General features: G+C 45.5%; 1 protein-coding gene across 2 annotated transcripts in view; it reads right to left on the bottom strand.

Annotated features, from left to right (window-relative positions):
* The window catches only part of FKTN (fukutin), a 171482-nt gene that overhangs the window by 106029 nt on the left and 39321 nt on the right, over positions 1-26132 (bottom strand). For both annotated transcript variants that reach the window (XR_015307228.1, XM_086951704.1), the window contains exon 3: positions 12508-12567. Coding sequence is in view for 1 of the 2 variants with exons in the window: in XM_086951704.1 (XP_086807830.1) it covers positions 12508-12567 (60 nt within the window). In the remaining variant the exon portion in view is untranslated. The remainder of the gene's footprint in view (positions 1-12507; positions 12568-26132) is intronic.

Consider the following 26132-nt stretch of genomic DNA (forward strand, 5'->3'; position numbering starts at 1 on the left):
TTTACTACCCATGTTCAGAGTCCTACCCATGTGCATGGCCACTCTCTCGACCAGGTTTGGACCCTGAACATCCCCACCTCCTCCCCTGTTATATCCCCCTGTCCGTGGTCAGACCATTTTTTAATTTCCTTTTCCCTTGCCTTAGCCCCAGTGGCTAAACCTTCCCTTCCCAAGAACACCTGGGTTAGGAAATGGGGCAAGGCAGACATGCCATCCTTCCATTCATCCCTAGTCAACGCCTGCCCCGATCTTTCCGGCCTCGCCGCCCCGGATCAGTTGGCCATGATCGATGGGTGGCTGACCCGTGCTGGCGAAGACTTCGCCCCCTTGAGGCGGATCACGGTTAAGCGAGCTCACGCCGCTAACCGTTGGTTCACCCCTGACCTCAAGGCTATGAAACTGGCCGCTCGCAGAGCAGAGCGTGTATGGAGAAGAGAATACTGCCCTCTAAAAAAAAACATCTACCTCTCCGTGCTTAAGACATACAAGCAGGGTATCCTGGATGCTAAGACCCTGTTCTATTCCAACAGGATACTGGCAGCGGAATCTCAAACTAAGGAGATTTTTGCCACAGTTCACGAACTCGCTTCGTCTAATAGAGCTGTGGCTTCCATTCCCCCCTCCCAACCGCTTTGCGACTCACTCAACGATTTCTTCGTTGACAAGGTCGCAAAGATTAAAGCCAACATTCCTCTCCCTTCCTCCACTTTTACCAACCCTTCCCCGCCCGTCATCACCTCTAAACTCACTTCCATTCCCCCCTTAACCAAGGCCACGCTCTTCCCCCTGCTTCACAAGGTAAAGTCAGGCTCCCCCCTTGACTTTGCCCCTGCTTACATCTTAAGAGAAATCTTCCTAAACTGCCCCACCCCCCCGTCACACTTTTGAACGACTCGCTCAGCAACGGAGCGGTCCCCACTGCTCACAAATTCGCGGCCATCATCCCCATTCTAAAAAAACCTGGTGCAGACCCCTCCCCCCCCTTCCAACTATCGCCCCATCTCCCTCCTGCCTTACTTGGGTAAAGTTCTAGAAGCCCACGTGACCAGCACCCTGAGCGCCTATGTGGAAGCCAACCACTGCCTCTCTACCAGGCAGGCGGGCTTCCGCCCCCTCCACTCCACCGAGAGGGTGGTGACCTCAGTGATGGACAGCCTACGCGAGGGCATCGACACCAACCGTCAGCAGGCCCTCATCCTTTTAGATCTGTCCGCCGCTTTTGACACGGTGGACCATTCCACCCTTCTCACCCGTGTCAAGGCGGCGGGCATCGAGGGCCTGGCCCTCGCCTGGCTTGAATCCTTCCTGAGCGACAGGGCTCAGGCGGTTCACCTAGCTGGCTTCACCGCTGCTCCTCGCAGGGTTGCTTGTGGAGTCCCCCAAGGTTCCTCACTTTCCCCTCTTTTGTTTAATTTATACATCTACCCTCTAATTTTTATGTTACAGCAGCTCGAGGTCACGGTGTTCAATTACGCCGATGACCTCCAGCTAATTTTCAACCTTTCCCATTCCCCTTCCTCCTCCCAGAACGTCCAGTCCGTCATGTTGCTCATCCAGGACTGGATGAACTGCAACCACCTCAAACTCAATCCAGACAAGACGGAGTTAGTCTTGACTGGAGGTGGTTGCAGTCCCTGGTCCCCCTCCCACTGGCCTTCCTCACTTGGTGTCCCCCCGCTTCCTGTTCCCAAGGTCAAAACCCTTGGCATTTTCCTCAACTCTTCACTTTCCGTTCACTCACAGGTTTCCTCAGTTGTTTCTTCTTGTTTCTTCTCCCTTAGAACTATTAGGAAGATCTCTCGCTTTTTCTCTCTGCCTGCGTTAAAAATCATAGTGATGGCCATGGTGCTCTCGCGCCTTGATTATGGTAATATCATCTACAATGGCGCACCAGCCTACGCCATTCGCCGATTGCAGCTTGTGCAGAACCAGGCGGCTCGCCTGATCCACGGCCTGCCTAAATTCCATCGGGCTACCCCCCTAATGCAGGCACTGCACTGGCTGCCGGTGAAAGAGCGTGCCCTGTTCAAACTCGGCTGCACCACCTTCCAGGCCAAAATGGGCACCGCTCCGGAGTTTATCTGCTCCGCCATCAAACCCTACTCACCTGGCAGAGAGCTCCGCTCCTCCCATCAGGCCCTGCTAACCATCCCCCGTTTTCGCAAGAAAAAGGCCGGAGGAACAAAATTTGCAGTTCTCGCTCCTGCGTTCTGGAACTCCCTCCCGACAGAACTCCGATTGACTTCCTCCTACACAGAGTTCCGGAAGGGTCTTAAAACTCTGCTTTTTTCCCAAGCCTACAAGGTCTGATCCCCCTCCGCTCCTGCCATCCCCCTCGCAATCCTAAAGCGCCAAGAAACCGCATGGTAGCAGAGCGCTATATAAATGTTTTTAAATTCAAATTCAAATCCTTAACCATCTTGTAATCAGAATGTCAATGCCAGGAGAGGGGCTATCCACATGAGGTTTATGGACCTCTCCTGCGCTTTTAACACACAACTCTGATCAAAATTGTGGAAGTTTATGCAGGAGATGTATATTGATAAGATCTTGATCTATCTGTTGAGTCGTATCACTGGGACACTTCAGTTAAAACTTGCCGCAGCACAAAGGGCAGATGACCCTTCTTTGTTTTTATTCCATATAAATGGGCTACACAAGTACTTATGTCAGGAGGATAAGAATGTGTCCCACCTGAGGAATTGTTCTGTCCCAGTGCATTTGTACGCAGATGATGCAGATTTAATAGCTTGAACAGCAAATGGGTAGCAAATTCTACTAGAAATATTTAGCTCTTCTATTAATGTTTCAGGATTAAAAACAAATCTAAATAAGTCTTTTGTTATGAGCTGTGGATCCAAGAACACTAAAACTGAGACCTTTTAAATAAAAGGAACAAAGGGGACCTAGCTATGTAAGTTTACCTACCTTGGTATCCCGTTCAATTACACTATAAGCTGGAACCAGTTACTCAATCTTAGGGTATAGTATATGCAAAGAGCAATTGAATCTGTTTTCTGTTTAGCCTCTAGATTGAGCCACAACTGATATGGGAAATTCTGCATAGCTATAAAAGCAAATGTGTGCCAATTGGCTGGTGCAGAGGTGGGGGTAAGGCAAAGATAATGTGGTGCCATTGAAACTAGGGCCCTGAAAGGGGATGACCTTAACCCTAGATATCGGTTCGCAGAACGGGGAGGATGGGTGGGGCGGTAAGGAATCTAATACTAACTATTGTTTCTTACAGATATATCGTTACCGAAGGTAAGTAACTTGTTCATCTGAAAGAAACAAGTTAGTATTAGATTCCTTACCTAAGAATAGATACCCCAGCAATACCAACCCCGGTGGTGGGTCTGCGAACCAATAATCAAACCAGAAAGTCCTGGAGGACGGAACGCCCAAAGAAGCCATCCCTCCGGACTTGACAGTCCAGGCAGTAGTGTCTTGCGAACGTGTGCAGCGAGGCCCACATAGCTGCCTGACAAATGTCCTGCAAGGGGACTCCCCGACCCAGGGCAGTAGTAGCCGCCGTGGCCCGAGTGGAATGGGCCCTCAGCCCAACAGGAGGCTCCTTCTTAGCCAAGGAGTAGCATGCCTTGATACACAACACGACCCACCATGAGATGGTCCGCTTGTGTACCGCCTGTCCCTTCTTAGCGCCCAAGTAACCAACAAAGAGTTGGTCATCCACCCGGAACTGGCTAGTGCGATCAAGATAAAGCGAGAGCGCACGTTTTGGGTCCAGACGGTGGAGCCGCTCTTCCTCTTTTGAGGGATGCGGAGGCGGAAAGAAGGTGGGCAAGGTGATGGACTGTCCAATGTGGAAGGCCGTGACGACCTTGGGCAAGAAAAAGGGTCTAGTCCGCAACACAACTGTGTCCGGGTGGACAGAAAGGAAAGGAGGTTTAGAGGAAAGGGCCTGGAGCTCACTCACTCTCCTGGCAGAGGTGATGGCAACCAGTAAAGCAGTCTTCAGAGTAAGAAGGCGGAGAGGACAGTTGTGAAGTGGCTCAAAGGGAGCGCACATCAGATAGGTAAGAACCAGGTTCAAGTCCCACTGAGGCATCACAAACGGAACAGGTGGAAAAGTGTGCGTGATGCCTTTCAGGAAACGAGTTACAATAGGGGACTTGAACAAAGAAGGTTGATCAGGCAGCCTTAGAAAGGCTGAAAGGGCAGAAAGGTAGCCCTTGATAGTGCCCAGAGCAGAGCCCTGCTGGGCAAGAGAAAGAAGGAAGAGAAGAACCTCAAAGAGGGGCAGAGAGAGGGTCCACAGCCTTTGCTGTGCACCATGCCACAAATCTGTTCCACCTGCAGGCGTATACCGACTTTGTTGAGGGACACCTGGCTGCCAGAATGATGTTACAGAGGCAAGTCAAATGGCCTCAACTGTCGCCGCTCAACCTCCAAGCATGGAGGTGGAGACTGGACAGGTTCGGGTGGAGGACCGTCCCCTGCTGCTGCGACAGAAGGTCCTCCTGAAGAGGCAGACGAACGCGGGGATCGACTGACATACTGAGTAGCTCGGGATACCAGTACCTTCGTGCCCAGTCCGGAGCCACAAGGATGACTTGGGCCCGGTCGCGTTTGATCTTCTTCAGCACTCTGGGCAGAAGTGGTATAGGCGGAAAGGCATACAACAGACGGCAACTCCACTCGCGACGAAAAGCGTCTCCGAGCGAGTGCCGCCTTGGAAATTCCAACACGCAGAACTGATGACATTGCGCGTTCTCTTCTGTGGCGAATAGATCTAACCAAGGCTCTCCCCACTGCAGAAAGAGACCTTGCGCCACGTCCGAGTTCAGACGCCATTCGTGATCCATCATGCATCGGCGGCTGACTTCTTCCGCCCTGGCGTTCAGAGAACCTGCCAGGTGTTGAACCACCAGGGACACACCCTGATGTTCCAGCCACTGCCAAAGGCGCATAGCCTCCTGGCAGAGGGTCCACGATCCCACCCCGCCCTGTTTGTTGCAGTACCACATGGCGATGGTGTTGTCCGTGAACACCTGCACTACACTCCCCCGGACAGAGGGGAGGAATGCCTTCAGTGCTAGACGAATCGCCTGCAGCTCCAAAAGGTTGATATGGAGCAGGGACTCCGCCGGAGATCAGAGGCCTCTGATCTCCGCCCTCACATGTGGCCTCCCCAGCCCTGGAGGGACGCGTCCGTCACAACTACGTGCGCCGGTTGGGGAATGGAGAGGGATCTGCCGCTGACCCAATCGCGGTCCGTGAGCCACCACTGCAGCTGTCTCACAGTGCGCTCCGAGATCAGGACATGGTCGGACAGGTTGCCCTGATGCTGGGCACACTGAAACTTCAGGTCCCACTGCAGAGCCTGCATCCGCCAACGGGCGTGATGCACCAGAAGGATGCAGGAAGCCATCAGCCCCAGAAGCCGCAAGTGTCAACCTGACCGAGACTCGGGATAAAGGCTGAAAGAGTGGAATCAGAGCCTGTATATCCTGAACCCGCTGTTCGGGGGGGTAAACACGAAACTGCGCCGAGTCGAGAACCGCTCCGATGAAAAGGAGCTTCTGAGAGGGGCACAGGTGTGACTTCGGCACATTGATGGAGAACCCCAGCTGGTGCAGGAGGTCTGCCGTCGTCTGGAGATGGCTGACGACTGTCTGGGGCGAGCCCGCCTTCAACAACCAGTCGTCGAGGTAGGGGAAGACTGAAACCACTAACCTGCGCAGATGAGCTGCGACCACCGCCATCACTTTCGTGAACACCCATGGGGCGCTGGTAAGGCCGAAGGTGAGCACGGTAAACTGAAAGTGCTCGTGGCCTACCGTGAACCGCAGGTAGCGCCGGTGGGCCAGCAGGACGGGGATATGGGAATAAGCGTCCTGCAAGTCAAACGCTACCATCCAGTCTCCTGGGTCCAGGGCAGCTAAGACCTGAGCCAGTGTCAGCATTTTGAACTTCTCCTTCCGGAGGAAGCCGTTGACGTTCTGTAGATACAAAATAGGTCGTAGGCCCCCTTTGCCCTTCTTGGGTACCAGAAAGTAGTGGGAGTAGCAACCATACCCTACTTCTGGCCCAGGAACGCGCTTGATGGCCCCCTTGGCCAAGAGGGCCGTAACTTCCTCCTGCAGAACCCGCATATGATCCCCGATACGCAGTGGTATTGCGGTGGCATGGCTTGAGGGGTCGTCTCGAAGGGGAGGGGATAACCCCTTCGGACGATTTGCAGCACCCACCGGTCCGATGTGACAGTGCGCCAGTGGGAGTGGTGATGGCGAACCCTGCCCCCCACTGGCGTCACATGGGCCTGAAAGCACGGACTGTGAGGGTTTTGAGGCGGATGCTGCGGGGGAAGGTGTGGACTGGCCTCGCCATTGTCCCCGACCGCCTCCACAGTGATTTCCACGGCCACCACCGCGTTGGATGTTAGTCTGCGGTGCGTGGCTGGCAGCACGTGTGGGGGTGCCCCTTCCTTGGCCACGAAAGGAGCGAAAGGCACCCGTTTGCTGGCGTGGGCCAAGAGGCCCTAGGACTTGGCCGTTGCCCTGGAGTCCTTAAAGCGCTCAAGCGCATGGTCTGCCTTGTCGCCACAGAGGCGACGGCCATCAGACGGCATGTCCATGAGAGTATTTTGGACATCGGCCGAAAAGTTGGCGGACCTCAACCAGGCGTGGCGACGAATCGCCACCGTCGTTGCCATCACTCTGCCCAGTGAGTCGGTGGTATCCAGCCCACACCGGATGGAGAAACGTGCCGCATCTCGACCCTCCGCAAGATCTTGGGCGAGTTTAGCCTTGACCTCCGCCGGGCATTGTGGCAGCACGTCCGCGACCGTGTCCCACAGGGAGTGGGTGTAACGGCCCAAGAGGCATGCTGTGTTGGAAGACCGCAGTCCCAAACTAAGGGAGGAGAATATTTTCTTTACATAATTCTCATACCTCTTGGATTCCCGATCAGGCGGAGCCGACAGGAATGCGGTCTGGGAATTAGAGGCCAGGATGACCATGCTCTCGGGTGTGGGGTGGGTGGACAGGAAACAAGGGTCGCCCGGGCCGGGCGGTGGCGGTGGCCACGTTCCTATCTACAGGCTGGCCTGTAGCGGGCCTGGACCAAGTGCCCAAAAGAACGTCAGTCAAGGCCTCATTAAACGGCAGCTGAGGCTCTGTTGAGCTTGACTTAAGGACCTCAGTGAGGAGGTTAGTCCTCACGGCCGCGACGGGGAGCTCAAGGCCCAAGGCCTTGGCTGCCTGCGTCAACACCACATAGAAGGGTGCCCCCCTCCTCCGAAGCCACGGTAGGAGGCGAGACAAAACCAGTGTCTGGCGAAATTTCCAGACCACTGGCATCCCCAAGTCCACCTGTGTAGTCCTCCTGGGACTGACACTCACGTGTCAGAGGGTCCTCAGACCCCTCCCAATACTCCTCATCACCCATCTCCTGATAATCAGGGTTTTCAAAGAACGGGCCGGTTCATTGAAGTAGAACTCCCCAAGCGGCGCCGCTCCGACGCCGGAACCGGGTTAAGGGAGGTATTGGGGACGGCGCCGCCTGAGTGCGGCGCCGGAGGTGACACCTGTGGAACCGGCGCCGGTAAGGTCGTCAGGTCGACCGGCGACGATCCGGATCCAGAAGCGGATCCAGTGGGGCCCTGCGGTGCCGGGCCCAAAGGCGCCAGCGGCGTCGGGGCCGAAGCACCCGGCGGCGACGTACCGAAGCACCCGACCCGCTAGGGCCCCCAGACGGGTCCGCTGGGCCCGAAGGCGCCGCGGAACCCGTCGGAGGAGAGAGGGACCTCATGGCCATGAGGAAGCGCTCGATCTCCTCCGGCGTCGCTTGCTGCCCAGGGACTGGAGGGTATGGGACAGGCCGCGACCCTGTGACTCAGACGGAGCCGCGTGGGCGGTGTCACCCGAATCGCGCAAGCGTCGGGGGGAGCCGGAAGAGCGATGACATCTCTTCGACTTCTTGTGCCTACCCGACGACTACTTCGACCCGGAGGAATGATGTCGACTCCCGGAGCTATGATGGCTCCGCCCCCGCGACCAGTCCCTCGACCTCCGTCCGGACCGGGACCGCTCCCGCCTAGCCTTCGAGGTTAAGGCCCGACAGTCGGAGCAGGTCTTGTCGTCATGATCGACGCCGAGACAGTGGAGGCACCGACGGTGAGGGTCGGTGACCGACATCAGTCAGTCGCAGTCCCCACGAGGCTTAAAACCTGGCATCCCTATCGGCACCGATCGGAGTCGAAGACTAGAAGAAATGATCAAAAAGATCTCAAAAAAGTTAGTCAAAAAGTGACTAAGGTACCACTTTTTCCGGATCTGCGCTGCTGGCGCGGAAAAAAGAAGAACTGACGTCATCACACGGAGGCGGCGTCTAAGTACTCCGACGACGTCATCACGGCGCCCACGACGCAGACAACGGACGCTGAGCCGCAGACGACGCCTACCAACGCGCAAGGGTACTGCTATGCAAAAATTTCCGGATCCAGTCTGACGCCTGGGGATATTCTAAGGTAAGGAATCTAATACTAACCTGTTTCTTTCAGATACTAATTTTCGTGCAGGGTTATAGCTGTCCCCTTAATCATCCCCCACCTTTTTGTATCATAAAGAGGGCAGGCTGGCGCATACAGAGGTAGGCATTAAGCTTAACTCTTTTTGTTGTTCAGGCTGAGAGTCTTGACAACACCAGAAGCAAAACTCTCAAGGATGATTATCGCTGATTGTCGGTCTCTAGACAACGCAGCTGCTACACCTTGGTTGGCTTTTGTTGAGGTAACTTTCACTAGGTTGGGGCTTCCCAAACTTTTTGCTAAGCCCGTGAGCATATCAAGTGAGTGTACCTTTTTAGTCAAAACGATTTTTTTAATCTCCAAAAAGAGACTTGCTGGATGGTGTCATGTAAATTGAAGACAGGTCACTACTGGTCGATTAAAGAGTTGCCTGTATTGAAATGACATCTATTCTTTTCCCCCCATCTCACAGCATAGATTTCATATGCCCCATTTTCGTTTTAATACAATTCATTTTTAAGTGGTGTTTCCCATACAAGCAGCATCGTTCGCTGATTTAACAAAATGTTTCTGCAATAACATCTCAGAACAGACCACAATTCATTTTACCCTTCTCTGCACTTTATATAGGTCTATTCTGAAACATTTTCTAGTGCTGATTGTACAAAAGGCTAACATCAGACAACATAAAGGCACACTTTCATAGGCAGACTTCATACTGGATCTGCCTGGCTATAATGAATTTTATTTGATGCTGTTTTTCAGTGAGGAAGAGATATGGAGCCCATGTCGGTGTATACATCGCATAAGATGTGTTTTTAACTGCTGGTGTGCATAACTGATCAACGTATTCAATATGGTTTTACATTTTATGCTGTATTTCATCACGTTTGTTTTTATTCTTCAGTGGTTTTGATTTTATACCGAATAAAGCTGTTTTGACTGACTGAGCATGTATATGATACTAAGAGGGTTATTTGAATTTTGGAGGGACGAGTGTCATGCCAGAATTGACTTTATTAACAATACAGGATTACAGTTGCATTGACCACCATCGCAAAAACAGCCGCCAGGGCATGCACACTCTTGGATATAGGGTTGTACTGTTTTGCTGTCATGTTTAGGTCCAGAAATCTGTCATCATGTATGTTTCACGCTTGTGAAGTGTGCATGTAGCAAATGAGCAGTAATAGGGCTATGTGTGAGGGTAAGCTAGAGTATTTAAACCAATGGGATAATTTTTGGATTCTCCTGAATTAATGCTGCACAAAAAAAGATAAGAACCGTTTCCTCAGATAACAGAAAAGTATTGTCTGTAGCCTGGTGGATGGATAAAAAAGTGTTTCCTTTGGAAAGGTTATGACATATTACCTTGTCTTTTTGAAGTACTCTCGTTTTAACTTAGTTGTTTTTATAATGTATACAATGTTATGAATTTATTCTAGATTTTATGTTAGGAATGGTACAAGTCAAAGACTACAAATCAAATGATTTATGTACAGTATTATATCATCATGAATAAATAGATCTATATATTTTTTACAAACAACTTTTTCCAGACTGTTGACCTTGGGTTTATAATTATATTTCTCTCATAAGAGTGGTGAGAACTTGAATGTGTATTAATGAGGCTAGCATGTGAGTGTATAGATCACAATATCTATTGAGTCTTAAGTGCATTCCAAAGGAAACACTTTTTTTGCAACACGGTTGAGTTGAACCCTATTCCTTTGGCGTCAAGGGCTCCCTCCCTTTTCTCCTTACAAATCCTGGTGGATGGAGACAGGGCTACCTTAAGAAATTCCATGAGGACTCGGGCTGCCGATTAGTTCTTCCTGAGCACTGCTATTTGGTTGATGGTAGGATGAGGGGTGGGACTGCAATTACCTGCCTGTCTGCCTAGGCCTACAGCTTGAGAGTCTGATCAGGAGGAGAAACTCAGCATATCCTATGGAACAAGTCCCATCCAGAAGAAGCCAACTATCTGAGCACTAAGTTAGGAGCAACCAGTTTGACAGAGGATTCCCCTTGTCCATCAGAGAAGATTCTCGACAGTCTAGGATCGTTCGGGGTTCCATCTGCCATTGTGGCTCAAATAGTCTGCTTCGGATCTACATCTGCTGAGGTGACTACATCGGTCTGATAGGGGCTGCAACTGCCTGCATCAGGCAAGACAAGACCAGAACTGATGTAGTGACTGCACCAATCAGATGCAGACTACAACAGCTCTGGCAACTGAGTCAGTCCACTTGGGGCCTGTACTTGTTTCAGCCACATAGCCCAGTTGGGGCTAATCCCCATACTCTGTCCGAAAGGAGGCACAGCAGTAGAGCCTGAACCTTTGTGCAAGCACCATGTTCACAGTCCATTGCTGTACTGAGCTGGGTGGCTTCACATATCAAGACAAGGGCTCTGCTTGGCCTACTAGGCAGCCGAGTAGGCCACAGGAAAGAGACTAACGAATTATCCACTACACCACTAGGAGTAAGAACTTTCGCACAACGTGAAAAATGTGAGCATTTGACTCGTGTGTATTTAAAACTGCACTTGAGCCAGATTCAAGCTTCTGCCCTAATTGCTAAAAAGGTGAAACTATCCCTTGATGATCCCAGGTGGATTTGCATAAGAAAATCAGTTGGTGTAGCACCACAAGGATAACTGCATCAACACCACTGTCCTGCATACTGAATTTAAATTGTGGTATTTAGTGCTATGTAATTAAAAAGTACTTTCTTTTCTTCAAATGACAAGCACTGGGCTGGGTACTAAAGTTATTATGACTTAATTGATTGTTATCTTCTAAGCTCATGCCACCCACATTAACTCCCAGAGAAGCCTTCTGGTGATCACCCTCACTACTCAGAGTCAAGTATGGAAAGGGTTGTACTTGGTACAACCCAGTTTTACTGAGTCATAGTAAGACAGCTTTAGGACACCAGTGGCTAGTGACCTCAACCACCACGGTCAAGATCCACTAGCCTCTTTCTGCCCTGTGCACCCCAAGAAGGGTCGGGAAATGGGAAATTTTTCAAATTGTGTGACTCTATGTAAGAATCAAAGCCCAGCAGTGGCAATTAACACACCTTCATACCACTGCCAAAGATTATCCTCTAGTTACCCCATCCATTCTGAAACATTCCCCCACTCCAAGAGAGAGCTCTCAATAAGAAATTACAAGGATGTGTTCATGAAGATGGTACCGATCTATTTCTAAAAGGCCCACAGCCAGGAACAAACTAAGTGCAACATTCCACTGGACTGAAAAACTTGACAACATACTGACTTCTGCAGGGGTACATCTGAATAGATTATAAACCAACCACTATGGTAAGATGAATACATGTCAGAACTGCATTATGGCCATTCACCTTTCAGGATGCAGAAGCACTGCAAACTGGAAAATGTCATATTTTCCCTGTAAGACAACCTGCTCTAGTTCTTGGTTGAGTCTAGTAGGGGAGCCAAAAAAACTGCCAAAACATAAATTAGGTGATGTTTACACCTTGGTGTACCAAGGCACCGTAGATCAATAAGTTCTTTTGAAGCAGATATACATCTATTTATACCCAATAGACTGCAACTTTTTCTTTACTACAAGATGTTCCACTAACATTTTTTATTTTAGACAATTTGCAAGCTGGGGTCTTTTTCAGATATTAAAGAAATACAGTTCGAAGGCTAGCTTCGGGGGGAAGATGGTGACTCTTTAGCTGGATCAAACTGAAGGGGAAACCACTGAAAATGTTAATTAATTTGGAGCCACAGACAGACTTTTCTAATTTCAAGTAAAACAATTGAGTGGCACAAAGGTGAGTTGCTGCTTTAGCATCTACATTCTGTAATAAACAACTATAACTCGAGATCATAGGCACTGTGGCAAGGCAGATATAGGATTTTAAACACATCGTCTGCAATGTCTCTATTGTTTTTGGGCAGTGTAAGGACATAGACTCCAGGATACCAGTTAAACTTAAAAAAATGAATAAGTATAACAATGTTCATCGTGGTGATCTTACCCATCGTGGACTCTCTTGTGCCGTCAGAGTTCCTTTCAACTTGGAAAAAGCAGATCCATTCTGACAAAAAGCAAATGAAAGAACAAGTCACAATGTGGAAATGATTCGGATCCGTGAATATTGAAGTCACATAGTTTCAGTCAGTGAAGAAGAATTCCAAGCAGCACAATTGTTTTGTAATCTATTCACACAGCATTGAGAGGTGAGCAATGCCTCACTGGTGCATGAGTATCATTACAAAAAAATAGAGTGCTACGTATTATTTAACAGAAGTGATATTTCCTAATTTAACACTTACCCAAGTTAATGTGTGTGCATCGATAACATTAGAAAAACACTGTACATTATTGTAGGCGTGTTCTTAATTTCCTGGGGAAGTGCAAATAATTACTTAAAAGCCTTCCAGCAAGTGACATTAGTCAGGCCCTAGGAGCTGAGAAGAGGACGTCATTAATGCAACCAGAAGCAGTGTGATGCTTGAAATAATCACAGACACTAATAATTGCTGTAAGTCCTATTCCAGTCCATTGTTTTTTATCCACAGTGCCACAATAGATGGGCACCATCCATTTGCTAAAACAAGCAAGTCACAAACACCAATCTTAGTCAATTAACACCTCAATCTTATTTAGAAAGACCATCATTAAACTGGGGTTTAATGTTAAATGAGGGACTTATTTCAGAAAATAAATAAATGGAGACCACTCTGGTCTAGTGCGAGATACAACCATCTCTTCCCCCACCAGTAACCAATTAGTGCTCAGTGCTGCTCAATTTTGGTTCCTTGCTATGAAGAACGCCTGAGCATGGACAGAAAGTATATCTGTTGATAGAATATCTGTGTAGCGTAATGACATACTTTAAGAAAGTTAACTGGAGAAATGAACAGTTTATTGGCCACATTATTCTTTACATGGGTTATTAGCTCCTCTCTACTAATTTGAAAAAGAAATGTGGATGAGTTAAATATAGAGGGAGGGTTCTAGATTTTTGTCAGTAATGTTTAATGGTTTGATTAGAGTGTTTTGGTATACATTTACATAGTACATTTTACTCTTGATTATCTCCAATTTATTTGAAAGACAACTTGTTACAGTTGGTGAGGGTTTAAACTTTAAAGAAAACGCCTGTAGTTGAGATAAGGTTTTTTCTTTCTTTTTTAAATATACAATTATTTCTGTTTAATTTAAATTATGAATCAGAATATTCTGGTCTAGGATTACATTGGTGCAGAGACTGATTGATAGCAGAGTTGCTACTAGTTAACACGTCCAAAGAAAAATATGAGCGTAACAGGGATAGATAACAAATAAAGAATAGTAAGAATGTGAAAAACAATCGCCATTGAGTTTGGTGGTCAAAGTCCCCAGACATGGCTTTAAGTGTGTGTATGAAGAACTAATGAGGAAGTATTAAAGAGGAGGCCAAAGATTGAGATGACAGTGGGAATATATTTTAATTAAGCTAGATTTCCGATATCAGAATTGCATATTGTAAGAAATTGGGTTATTATTTGAGGGGGTTGAGAATCAGCTTCAAATCTTGGGCCTCCCCAATGCCATCACCTTCCCGCTTAGCTCTAGGAGAGGCAAACAGATGGCGCTAACTTTAGGCGCAGCAGTACAAAATATCCTCACACATTGGGGTTCCACTACAGTCCCTACACGATTGGGCTGGCTCTATAAGCTATGGTCCATCTAAGGGATGGAGAAGATCGTTCTCTCGTTAACCAACCCCGGGACTTCATTCCACAAATTATGGGCGCCCCTCCTTGCACTCTTGACATCCGAATTTACAGAGCTCACCTGTCCCAAATATTCCAGACTGCTACGGTTGGCGGATCCCCCTCCAACGCCTACCACCGCTAACTCTGCTACCTAGCCGCTTATGGGATCTGATTGTTGGGCCGTAACACTTCCTTTTTCATCAGATTGTCCTTTTTCTTTCTTTTCTGAGGAGGAGAAGTGGGTATTTCGTTTTCCCAGTTTGTTGTCGTTTAGGCCTGAAGCACGTAATAGTGATGTGCCGGGTTACAACCCGATGATTGAAGAGCACAATTTATTTTATTTTTTTCCTCATACCACCATAGTTTGCAATGTCTAGCCAGCCAGCCGACCTGTACCGCCCCAGGCTGTTTGCAATATCTTAATAGTCCTGCGTATCAGCCCACCCAGTTTCCTGGTTGCTAGTTCCACGCAGGTGTAATCATAGGACTCCAAAAACTTTTTAGGATCTGATGGTACCATTTCAATTTAAAAAATCATCCCATATCTCAGAGTGTGCACTGTTTTGAACTCCTATGTCCATTTTGCAAATGAATTTTACCACCTGGAGCCATTCCTTCCCTAATGGCGGTACAGCGTCTGTTCATTTCTTACATAATTCTCTCCTGGCGAGAAGAATCAAGTAAAACAATAAGGCCTGCATATACTTCGATACGGGTGAAACCGGTTTCTCCTCCACCCCCATCATTACCAACATTAGACTAATTTTTATATTGGGGCAGAGAATTTCACTTATTACCTTCTCCACAAACGTCCAATAAACTGAAGTGAGTGGCATTCAAAGAACATATGCCGATCATCCCCACTCTGATTGCAGAGCACAATGGCTCATTTGTTCTCTTTGTGGACAAAATCAATAAAAGACATCTAAACCAAATAATAGCCACAATCCTTGTAAGGGTGAACCACTGAGGTAACTAAATAAACCTGAGCTCACCCCCTGGTAGTTATGGCACTGAGCAGACCGACAACTTAAAGGCAATGTGGAAAGAATTTATGCAATACTAAAACAGTAATTAAGTGGAAATGCAAAACAAAAATCCCCAAACAAATGAGAAAATAGAGTATAATTTAATAAATACAATGTCACCAAATTGACAACAATTAATAAGGCGAACTGGAGGTACGAATTTTGGAGAAATAGCACCAAGGAGCATAAAGTGCCATTGATTGTCAATGGTCGTGATAGAACAGGGCCTAGGCACAATTTGATGCTGACTGTGAATGAGTGCAAGTCGGATACACTAACCAGGTTCGCTCTAGTAAAAGATTTTACCTTCTGACTTTAGGCCTTTAAGACCCAATCCAGCACAGGAGTACACTTCTAAAGCCCCCTAGAACCTTAGCAGAAGCATTTAGAGACTCAATGTGGCAGGCAGTCAGTCCAACTTTAATTGCCAATGACCAGCGGGGCAGTTGCTAGAAAGACCTCTTGGAGCTTGTTGTATCCCTGTAGCTTTAACAGGAAATCAGCTTTATGACCCTTAGAGTCCTCTTTTTTGTCCTGAGTACAAGAGGGAGAACAGGTCCAGCCTTCTAGGTTCTTCCCATGTCTCAGACGGCAGTTTCAGGCCTCTTCTGATCTTCCACAGGTCCAACAGTGTCTGAAGTGGTTGCCTGGAGATGCCACATTTATGCCTGGCGCAAGTTAGTGGACGAGAAGGACCCCTGGAGACACCCTAACTAATGGGATGAAGGTTCAAAGGCTAACCCTATCCACTTTGCGCATTTTCGAGATAGCCAAAGTCTTTGGTCACACTAAACTTGATCTCTAAAGGCTGGTTGTTTGGGGGGGGGGCTGTACTATGGTAATCCTAGTGTCCTCTCACATCTCAAACTAAAATCCAGGTTTATGCTGCCCTTGTACCCCCAACAAACTCAGAGGCAGCCGTCTGGTAGAAAATAGATGAGCTGTCAGCAACCAGACAGTGGATACCCACAAATTGTTTGGCCATTCTGTTTCTCTTCTTTGAACTGTGAACCAAATGTTATATGAAAAGCCCCAGATGGTTGATCAAGCAGGTCTTGAAACTCCAGCAAGATCAGACACTGATGTCAACAAGATGCCCACTGTGATTAAGGCTGGCCTGGGGGTGGAGCTTGGGTGGGAAGGAGGAGAGCAGGATGGATACGGAGGAGACAAAAGGAGGGTGCAGGTCTTAGTGTTAAGTACATCTGTTTGTGACAGAGTAGGTCTCTTTGAAGTTAATAAAGTCCTTGGGCCTAGGCCATACTTTCAGGGGCACAACAACACCTCCTAACACCTAAGGTCTTTTGTCCTTATCCTGGAAGGCAAGTTTACACCGCATTCATGCCTATTTAAATGCTAATTACTGGGTAGCAGCAGCAACAGAAACCTGTAGATTTAGCTTCCAGGGACATCAGGCAGGGCAAAGGTAACTTTTTAAAAGACATGTTTTTAAAATATTTATTACAAATCCAACTTCACCTGTGAATTAATAATAAAAAAAGTCAAAAAATTAAATGTAGAGCCGTTTCATAGGCGGAGAGGTCATTTATTAAACTTAATATTGTAGCCAAAAGCTTTCCTATGGGTAATCCAACCCTGCTACAGTGAAAGTAGGTATTTAGGACGTTTTTACAGTAAGGACATATTTAACACTGAATCTTTACATGTCCAACTTTTAAATATATTGTGCCCTACATTATAGGCAATAAGGCCTTCTTAGAGGTGACTTATCAATATTTAATAATAAGGGTTAGGCCTGTTGATATATGTGGGAATCAGGGGCACCTACCCTAGATGCCAGTTAGAGAATGTGATTTTGCTATTCTATCACAGGACCACTCATGCTGCTTACTTAATACTGGAGTGTTGACTAAGAAGACAAAGCAGCTATCTGTATTTCTCAATTTGTCCTTGGTACTCGCTAGACACCTAATAGCAATGTCTTAGAAGGCGACTGTGGACCCCTTTGTCCATGTGTGGCAGAAAGATGTAGTCCACTGGACTTCAGCGGAGTTATCAGTATGTGCTGATTCCAGGGCTAGGAGATTAAACCTCTTGGGTCAATGGAAGGTTTATCTGGAATGGCTGAAAAGATTACTCAACCCACGGTTGCGGTGGTTAGTCTTGAGCAGATACTTTGCAGAGGGAGTACAGCCCTTAACCCTGAACAGGATTCCAACTAGGGAGGAGGCAGGAGATGATGACCTGTCCTGGCAAGGAAATGACCATCTTGGGGGGCTGAATGTGACTGTCTGAGGACAGATGGCTGGGGTACATGTTGGTAGTGTTGGCAAACGGAATATATATATATATATATATATTCACTGAAAAAACCATAGGTTATAGACCATATATAGTTAGGAATTAGCATTTACAAAACCTTATTTTACTCACACAAAACCATTGAAATTCGCATATATAGTTAGTTGCACTAACTATATATCGCGCACCCGCAATCCACTGCTGATCCTGTCACATATTACATCATTCATGACATGGTCAGTGACATCACTGATGACATCACTGATGACATCTCAAATGACATCACTGATGACATCACTGATGACATCTCATTTGACATTACTGATCACATCACTGATGACATCATTCATGTGATAATATGATGAACCTCTTCAGACTCTAATATAACCTTAGATACACTCAGTGTAAACAGACACTCACAGACTGTCACTCATCCATGGAGTTACTCACACACCTAGTCAGTCATGCAAAGAATCAATCACACCTCCATTTCCTCAACTATACAGTTATACACACCTTACTTATTCAAACATATACTAACACATATTTACTCTCTTATACAATCCCTGATACAAGTTCACAATGATCCATACAGCCACTCACACATTCACTGGCTCTTATGCACAGTTATTTATATAGGTCAACTCTCACATGTACTGTGTTTTACATATGTACTTACTTTGACATGTAGCACTGAGATATCCATTCACTCACCAATACACTCATGCACACAGTCAACCGCCTATACAGCTGTTTCCACATGCACTTTTGAACCCATACATCTAGTGAATCAACTGCTCACACATCTATGCACAGAGTCATACACCTCCCAGCCACCCACATACACACTCAGTCTCCCATACAAATACTTGGGCAACCAATCAATAGCCCATATAGTTACTCATATAGCTACTGATCAACACATGCAGCAGTTTACAGAACAACAGACATAATGATGCACACATTAAGACAGTTTAGTCACTAACCCATGCACTCAGTGAGACACATTTAATCACTCACTCATACAGTCAGTCATGCACCTACTAAATCCTTCATCCAGACACTTATACATCCACTCATTCTTCAATATGTAAGACATATTTTAACTTTACAGAAACATACAGTCACTGGATGTTGTCATCAGTGATGTCATCAGTGATGTCATTTGAGATGTCATTTGAGATGTCATCAGTGATGTCATCAGTGATGTCACTGACCATGTCATGAATGATGTAATATGTGACATGATCAGCAGTGGATTGCGGGTGCGCGATATATAGTTAGTGCAACTAACTATATATGCAAATTTCAATGGTTTTGTGTGAGTAAAATAAGGTTTTGTAAATGCTAATTCCTAACTATATATGGTCTATAACCTATGGTTTTTTCAGTGAATTTTCAAGGTTTTGTAAATGCTAATTCCTAACTATATATGGTCTATAACCTATGGTTTTTTCAGTGAATTTCGATGGTTTTTTAATAGCAAATATCAAAAGCTGTAAAATGTATTCTTCTTTTAAAGGAAAATATATTTTATATGCATTTAATATAATTTTTTTATGTATATACATTTTTTGAGGGAAAGAATTTATCAACTATCATGCTGAAGAAGAGTGTGGGGGAAAAAAAACAAAGAGGAGGACTAAGAGGAAAGAACAATCAGTTCAAAAATACAATTGCTTTAAAGCATGAAGTGCTTTTCCACACATTTACATTTAAATAACCCATATTAGAACATACAAAATATCTACAGAGGAGACGGTGTACATTGAATTTTAGACTCTTCATTGGTACCTACATGTTGGTACTTACATCCCCCACACAACACAACAGCTCTATTCAGAGCTACCCTACCACAAAGCACTCTAAAATATTATTTTGCTATTTCCCTTGGTTTTCCCCTTGTTAGGCTTTCCAGAACGCTACCTGGTACGCGGACCGGGCGCTAACCGTGCGTAAATTGGAAAAAAAGGTTGTTTTTTTTACATATATGGGCCTCCTCAGCCACCCTCAGAAAACCTAGGGGGTCAGGATATGTCTCCCGTGACCCCTTATACCCATTCCCAACATTGTTTATCCTCCATCTTGTGACTAAATTCGTCCGAAACACAAGATGGCGGACTCCCGTTACGCTACCGGTGAGCTACCCGGTTCACGTACCGGGTAGCGCTTCCACCGCGAAAAATCGAAAAAAATGTATTTTATTTTTTTGCCCCGCGGGGCCCTTTAATAGCCCCCACATCAATCCTAGGGGTCAGGAGGGGTCTACCTTGCCCCTTTCATTAATTTCCCCCTTCGTTTATTTCCACCTCTTGTCTCTCGATCCTACCGAGAGACAAGATGGCGGCCGCTCCGGACTGTTTAGAATGTTGAGTCACCGGAGAGCCAATCCGCTTCTCCTCGCGAAGTTCCGTTACGCGTCTGGTACGCGAACCGGGGCGCTAACCAGGACGCTGTCACAGATATATATATTTTTTTGAACGTTAATTTCTCAAAATCCACTGGAGCACATATCTTGAGACATAGCAAAGGCACATCGGGCTACCAGTCCCTACAATTTTGCCAAGTTTTGTGGAAATCCATTCAGCCGTTCGAGCGCAAAGTGAGTCCAACTGCCCTATGGAAAACTCAATGTTAAAAACACGTTTTGGGACCCCTCTTTTTTCTCGGCCCCCGCTTGACGAAACTGCCCCAAACTTTCAGGGGACGCTCAGAAACAAAATGTGCCATTTTCCTGAAAATGTCAGCCAATTCCGTCTGTCAACGCCAAAGTTATTCAACATAGAATTTTCAGAAATCCCTATTCAAAAAAATCCTAACTATATATACCTACTGGCGACCACCAGTAGGATATATATATATATATAGATATATATATATATATATATATATATATATATATCTATATATATATATATATATATATATATATATATATATCTCAACTCCTGCTTCTTGGCCCTGGATGCCAACGTCAAGACAAGTACAGACCACGAAAAACGCTGAAATAGTATGCAAAGGTGGTTTTATTGTCCCATCGTCTCCAGCATGGCGCATTTCGGCTACGTCACTGTAGCCTTGTTCACATGACATTAGGAACCAATAACAGTGTTTAAATAAAGAGTGGTGCAATCAGAGGCAAGTCATTTGAGCGCATAGACATAGAAAACATACCTTAAAGTGCAGTCATAATCGACGTGGACATCATATAAAAAAAAAATATGTAAAAAAGCTATTAACCTATTAAATAGCTAATTCATAAATAGTAAATTTCACAGGTAATCCTTAATTGTAAGATATTATGTACACAAATCTGAGGCACATTTTTAAGGATTTAAAATACTAAAATTCATTACCACAACATAATACGGATGACTGTATGGCATAATAAAAAGCCCTTAAATCTCAAGAATGTTTTTTAGAAAAGCGCTAAAATTCAGACAGCCCCAAAAGAAGGACTAAAGGTGCTAGTGCAAAATATCTACATGTGCAAATCAGTGCATAATGCAAATTGCAGTGAAACTTGGATAAGAAGATATAAAATCACCATATCACCTTTTCCAAGTTAAAATGTACCAATTGATCAAAGGAAACATAGGTAGAAAACATGGGTAGAAAACATGTTAAAAATCATTATAATGATGATCTGCATGTTCTAATACTACATTATGATTCATTTAAAATATATTATATATATTTACATATTAAGGCTCCAGATACACCGAAACCGTGGGTCACTCTTGGTGTTGGGTGCCGTTGAACGCGGCAGTGTACCGCGTTATTAAATTGCAGCTCCAATCTCCTTTGCCCATACCCAGCCGGGTTGGGAACGAAGAAACAGCACTCACGGGCTCAGATAATGCAGCAAAGATTTTTATTTTTCAAGCAAACGCGTTTCGGGACAGCGTCCCTTCGTCAGTGGGTCAATAGTGAATATCACGCCGCGCCATTTTTTAAAACCACAATAGGTTACAAAAATGAAAAACTGACTCATCACAGCTTCAATGAGGTAGCGCCATCTTGGAATGTCCAAAACGGTTTCTAAGTCCATAATTACGTACATTATTCAAACGCAATTTCAATTTGTTCTTAAAAATGATAGTGAAACATTTTTAGCCGTGTATCGGCTTAAACCGCCCATGGCACGATTTCCTCATATATTATCTTTGTTATGGGGTGTTCTCTCGATTGGGCTCAGCAGTGAAACTAATTATATAAATGCCAAAATGACAAACATGGTTTATAAACCATGTCAGCTTGAATGGTATCATCCAGGTTATTATCTTGCCGTGTATCGCCATCTGCGAGCGAGAAGGAGAAAAAGTGATCCTTCGTTGCTTGCAGAAAAAGATCTGGGAGAAGAAATTTTTTGTACCGGATTTTGAAGGGAATATACATAAGGAGAAGCCAGAAGAGAGACTGAGCGATCCGCGACGAAGAAGAGCGGTAAGCCAGCATTCAAGGATTTCTTCCTATTTTACTGTCCGGTACTCTAGAACTTTGAACTGAATTATTTTGACGGTGTGTCGAGGGCTCTTTTGATAAACGGCAGCAACAAGAGGTGGGAGGAGAGGTTCCAGGATCGGAACGTCCAACTCCATTAAGCATTTACAATGTTTAACATGAGTGAACGTAGAGACACAGCGGGGGATATGTTCAAAAACAAGAACCCGGACATAACAAAACCACCACCCGCAGCAACTGGAGATGTCAAAAGGACCTTGGTCACACAATTCCAAAAATTAGAGAAACTTTATGAAAGAGAACTCCGTAAGTGGTGGGAGAGAACATCACTTCAGGGCTACATCGAAGTACAGGGAGTGCCCAGGGGGCTGCGAATATTCACCGTCCCTGCTTACGAAAATCCCGACCCTCTCCTGCTGGAAGCCTGGGCCGCTCATATTGCCTTATCCTGTAAAGGAATGCTGGAGATTCTAGTGCAATTTGCCTGGAGTGACCGGGACAAGACGGTCAACGAAATTGAGGCATTAGAAGAAGAAATACTCAAGAACCCAGACAAGGATGAACAAGATCAATTGCGTTCGGCCATGAAAAAGAGGCTACAAAAATATGAGTTAAAAATCAAGATGAGGAAGCAGGAGAAATTTGATCGGGATGAGCGCGATTATGCGATGGGCAGGGTACTAACCTTTGCCAAAAAATACGATCAGCCACGAAAAGACTTGGCAAAGAAAAATCTAATGCCAGGGGCAACTTCCGAATCAAGAATAGAAACCTCGGATTCTGATGTCATTGTGAGTGAAGTCTCTGGGGATGAAGTGGCAGGCCCTTCCGACTCACCAGATAAGACTCCTTTTCATCAGGAGTTCAAAGTCATCAGGCACAGTTGGTTAAGGGGTGGAAAAAACAAGCCACCGGAAGAGGCAGACAAACAAGACGAGGTGGCTGGAAGAGGAAGAGGCAAAGGAAAGAGCAGTACAGCCTTGCGCACAACAAGAAGCATGAGAGTAAACAGATGGTGAAACAAGATTCCTTGACTATTGTCAATCTTTCGAAGAGAGTTCTATCCCCGTGCGAGGAGTCTGTTTTAAAACTAGGACTTACCTTTTGCCCAAATGTGCATCTGGAATACACCCAAACAAGGATTGACCTCTATAAATTCATCAGGAAGTTCAAGTTGCACAAATATTTTAAAGTGAAACCAACAGCCAAAGAGGCTAAATATTTACGTGGCAATAAGAAGGGGACCGATCTCTTAACTGTCAATGATTTAACGGCATGTGAGCTCCTAGAAAACCTGCGCCAAGGAAATGATTGTGAAAGAAGTGTCTCTAACACTACTCTCACCCAGAGACTAGCGCACGTTGGTGTTGATCAAGAAGTTCCCAACAGTGGTTTCAAATTACCTTCTAAATTTGCACCACAAACTACAACGGATGCCATTGATACATTCTCCGACGCGGTCATCAGGGATCTGATGGCCATGAGAACAACGAACAAAGGATCAATGGACAATTTTAACATCACTAAAAAACAGAGAATGGCGATAAAGACCTTGGCAGACGATAAATCCATCATTTGCAAACCCTCCGATAAAGGGGGCAACATTGTGATTATGTCACGTGAAAGTTATGTGGAGGAAGCCAGACGCCAACTACAGGATGCACACTGTTACGCAGAGATTGACAAAAAGGAATATCTTACAAGCATTTAGACCTTACATGAACTTTTGAGGAAATGGCACTGTAAACAGATGTTGGAATTGGAACCCTATTCTACCTACATTCTACCATCTGCCAAAAGTTCATAAGAACATTGATAAACCCCCAGGGAGACCAATCATTTCCTCCATTGGCGGACTGACAGAAAACCTTTCTAAATTTTTAGATCATTATCTGTTCGAATTTGTTTTGGAATTGAAGTCCTACATACGAGACACTACAGACTTCATCGAAAAAATTGAAAGCTTGGCATGGCAACCAACCTATGTAATGGCAACGCTCGATATAACAAGCCTATATACATGCATAGAGCATGGACAAGGACTCAATGCTGTTAATTACTTCCTGAGAAAGAAGCCATTGAAATATGCAATGCATAACAAAATGTTACTCGAACTAGTTAACTTTTGTCTAGACAATAACATCTTTCTCTTTCAGGAGGTCCTATACAGGCAACAGTCGGGGACTGCGATGGGTTCCTGCTTCGCCCCCAGCTACGCGAATTTATTCGTGGGCTGGTGGGAGGAGCAGGAAGCCTGGGGTCCCGCAAACGCCACATGGAACAACAAAGTGGTGACCTGGTACAGGTATATTGATGACCTGTTCCTGGTATGGAATGGGTCCATTGATGAGGCAAAAGAGTATATTGAGTTGCTTAATCAGAATGTCTGTAACCTCAGATTTACAGGGGATGTGAGTGAGACACAAGTCAATTACTTGCATTTACAGGTGACAATAAAGGAAGGAAAAATCTTCACTTCCCTCTACCGCAAACCAACAGCGGGGAACAGCGTGCTTTTTGCAACAAGCAGTCACCCACGCAAATTGATCAATAGCATCCCCTATGGGGAGTTCTTGAGGTTAAAACGGAACTGTACCCATGAGGAAGACTTCAATTCAGCAATTTCTGATAGCATGGACAGATTTTTAGAAAGGGGATATAAACTGAATCTTCTACTTGACACTCTGAGTCGTGTAAAGAAATTGCCACGAAGTACTTTGTTCGTAAAGAAAGTAAGACCTATTGTAGAAGGAAAATTTCGCATGCTAACCACATACTCGGCGAATTCCGCTAAACTCAGGACAATTTTGACCAAACACTGGCATATTCTGAAAACGGATCACATAGTGGGGCCGGATATACCCTCAACCCCACAACTTACCTTTAGGAAAGCTAGATCTTTAAAAAACCAAATGGTTCATAGCTATTTGGAACCTGTACGTAACATCAAAGGTACGCTAAAGGACGCAAGAGGTTTCTTCCCTTGTGGGAAGTGTAAAGCGTGTGCCTTCAGTAAACGCACACTAACCTATCAAGTGAGGGGGTGTCGCGGTGGAAGAAAGATCAACAAGTTCATGTCCTGTCTGACAGACCATGCCGTATATTGCCTTATGTGTCCCTGCCAACTAAAATATGTTGGAAGTACAATCAACCCTGTAAAATTGCGAGTCCTAGAACACATGAGAGCGATTATGAACAAGGATTTCACCTACCCTGTTGCTCGACACTTTGCAATCAAGCATAATAGCAACAGGGATTTGTTGAGATTTTTCTGTTTAGACTGTGTCCCGGAAAGCCCAAGGGGAGGGAACAGACTTTTGACTCTCAGGAGACTTGAATCCCGTTACATTGCTGATCTTGAGACTAAGGCGCCAGGAGGTCTTAACATGGGAGAGGAAATGGCAACTCATCTAGGATGAGTTATTCACTTTGTTTAAATTGAACAATGGATGAATTGGATGATGTGACTTTTGAAATAACCGAATATGAACTTAGTAATGACATACAAAGTAAAAAATATAGAAAATGTTGAAAATCTGTGGTGGGTGGTGGCTATTTATGTCTGTTAGGTTCTGAACATATGACGGCTAACTCAAATCATGTACATGAGGGGTGTCCTCTGAGAGGGACGAGGCAAGTGCAACTCCATGCAGCCATCAGGCTGCAATTGCCGATACACGGCAAGGTAATAACCTGGATGATACCATTCAAGCTGACATGGTTTATAAACCATGTTTGTCATTTTGGCATTTATATAATTAGTTTCACTGCTGAGCCCAATCGAGAGAACACCCCATAACAAAGATAATATATGAGGAAATAGTGCCATGGGCGGTTTAAGCCGATACACGGCTAAAAATGTTTCACTATCATTTTTAAGAACAAATTGAAATTGCGTTTGAATAATGTACGTAATTATGGACTTTGAAACCGTTTTGGACATTCCAAGATGGTGCTACCTCATTTAAGCTGTGATGAGTCCGTTTTTCATTTTTGTAACCTATTGTGGTTTTAAAAAATGGCGCGGCGTGATATTCACTGTTAAACCACTGACGAAGGGACGCTGTCCCGAAACGCGTTTGCTTGAAAAATAAAAATCTTTGCTGCATTATCTGAGCCTGTGAGTGCTGTTTCTTCGTTCCCAA

Source organism: Lissotriton vulgaris, unplaced genomic scaffold (assembly GCF_964263255.1).
Source record: "Lissotriton vulgaris unplaced genomic scaffold, aLisVul1.2 SCAFFOLD_2325, whole genome shotgun sequence".
In the NCBI taxonomy this organism is placed as follows: Eukaryota; Metazoa; Chordata; class Amphibia; order Caudata; family Salamandridae; genus Lissotriton; species Lissotriton vulgaris.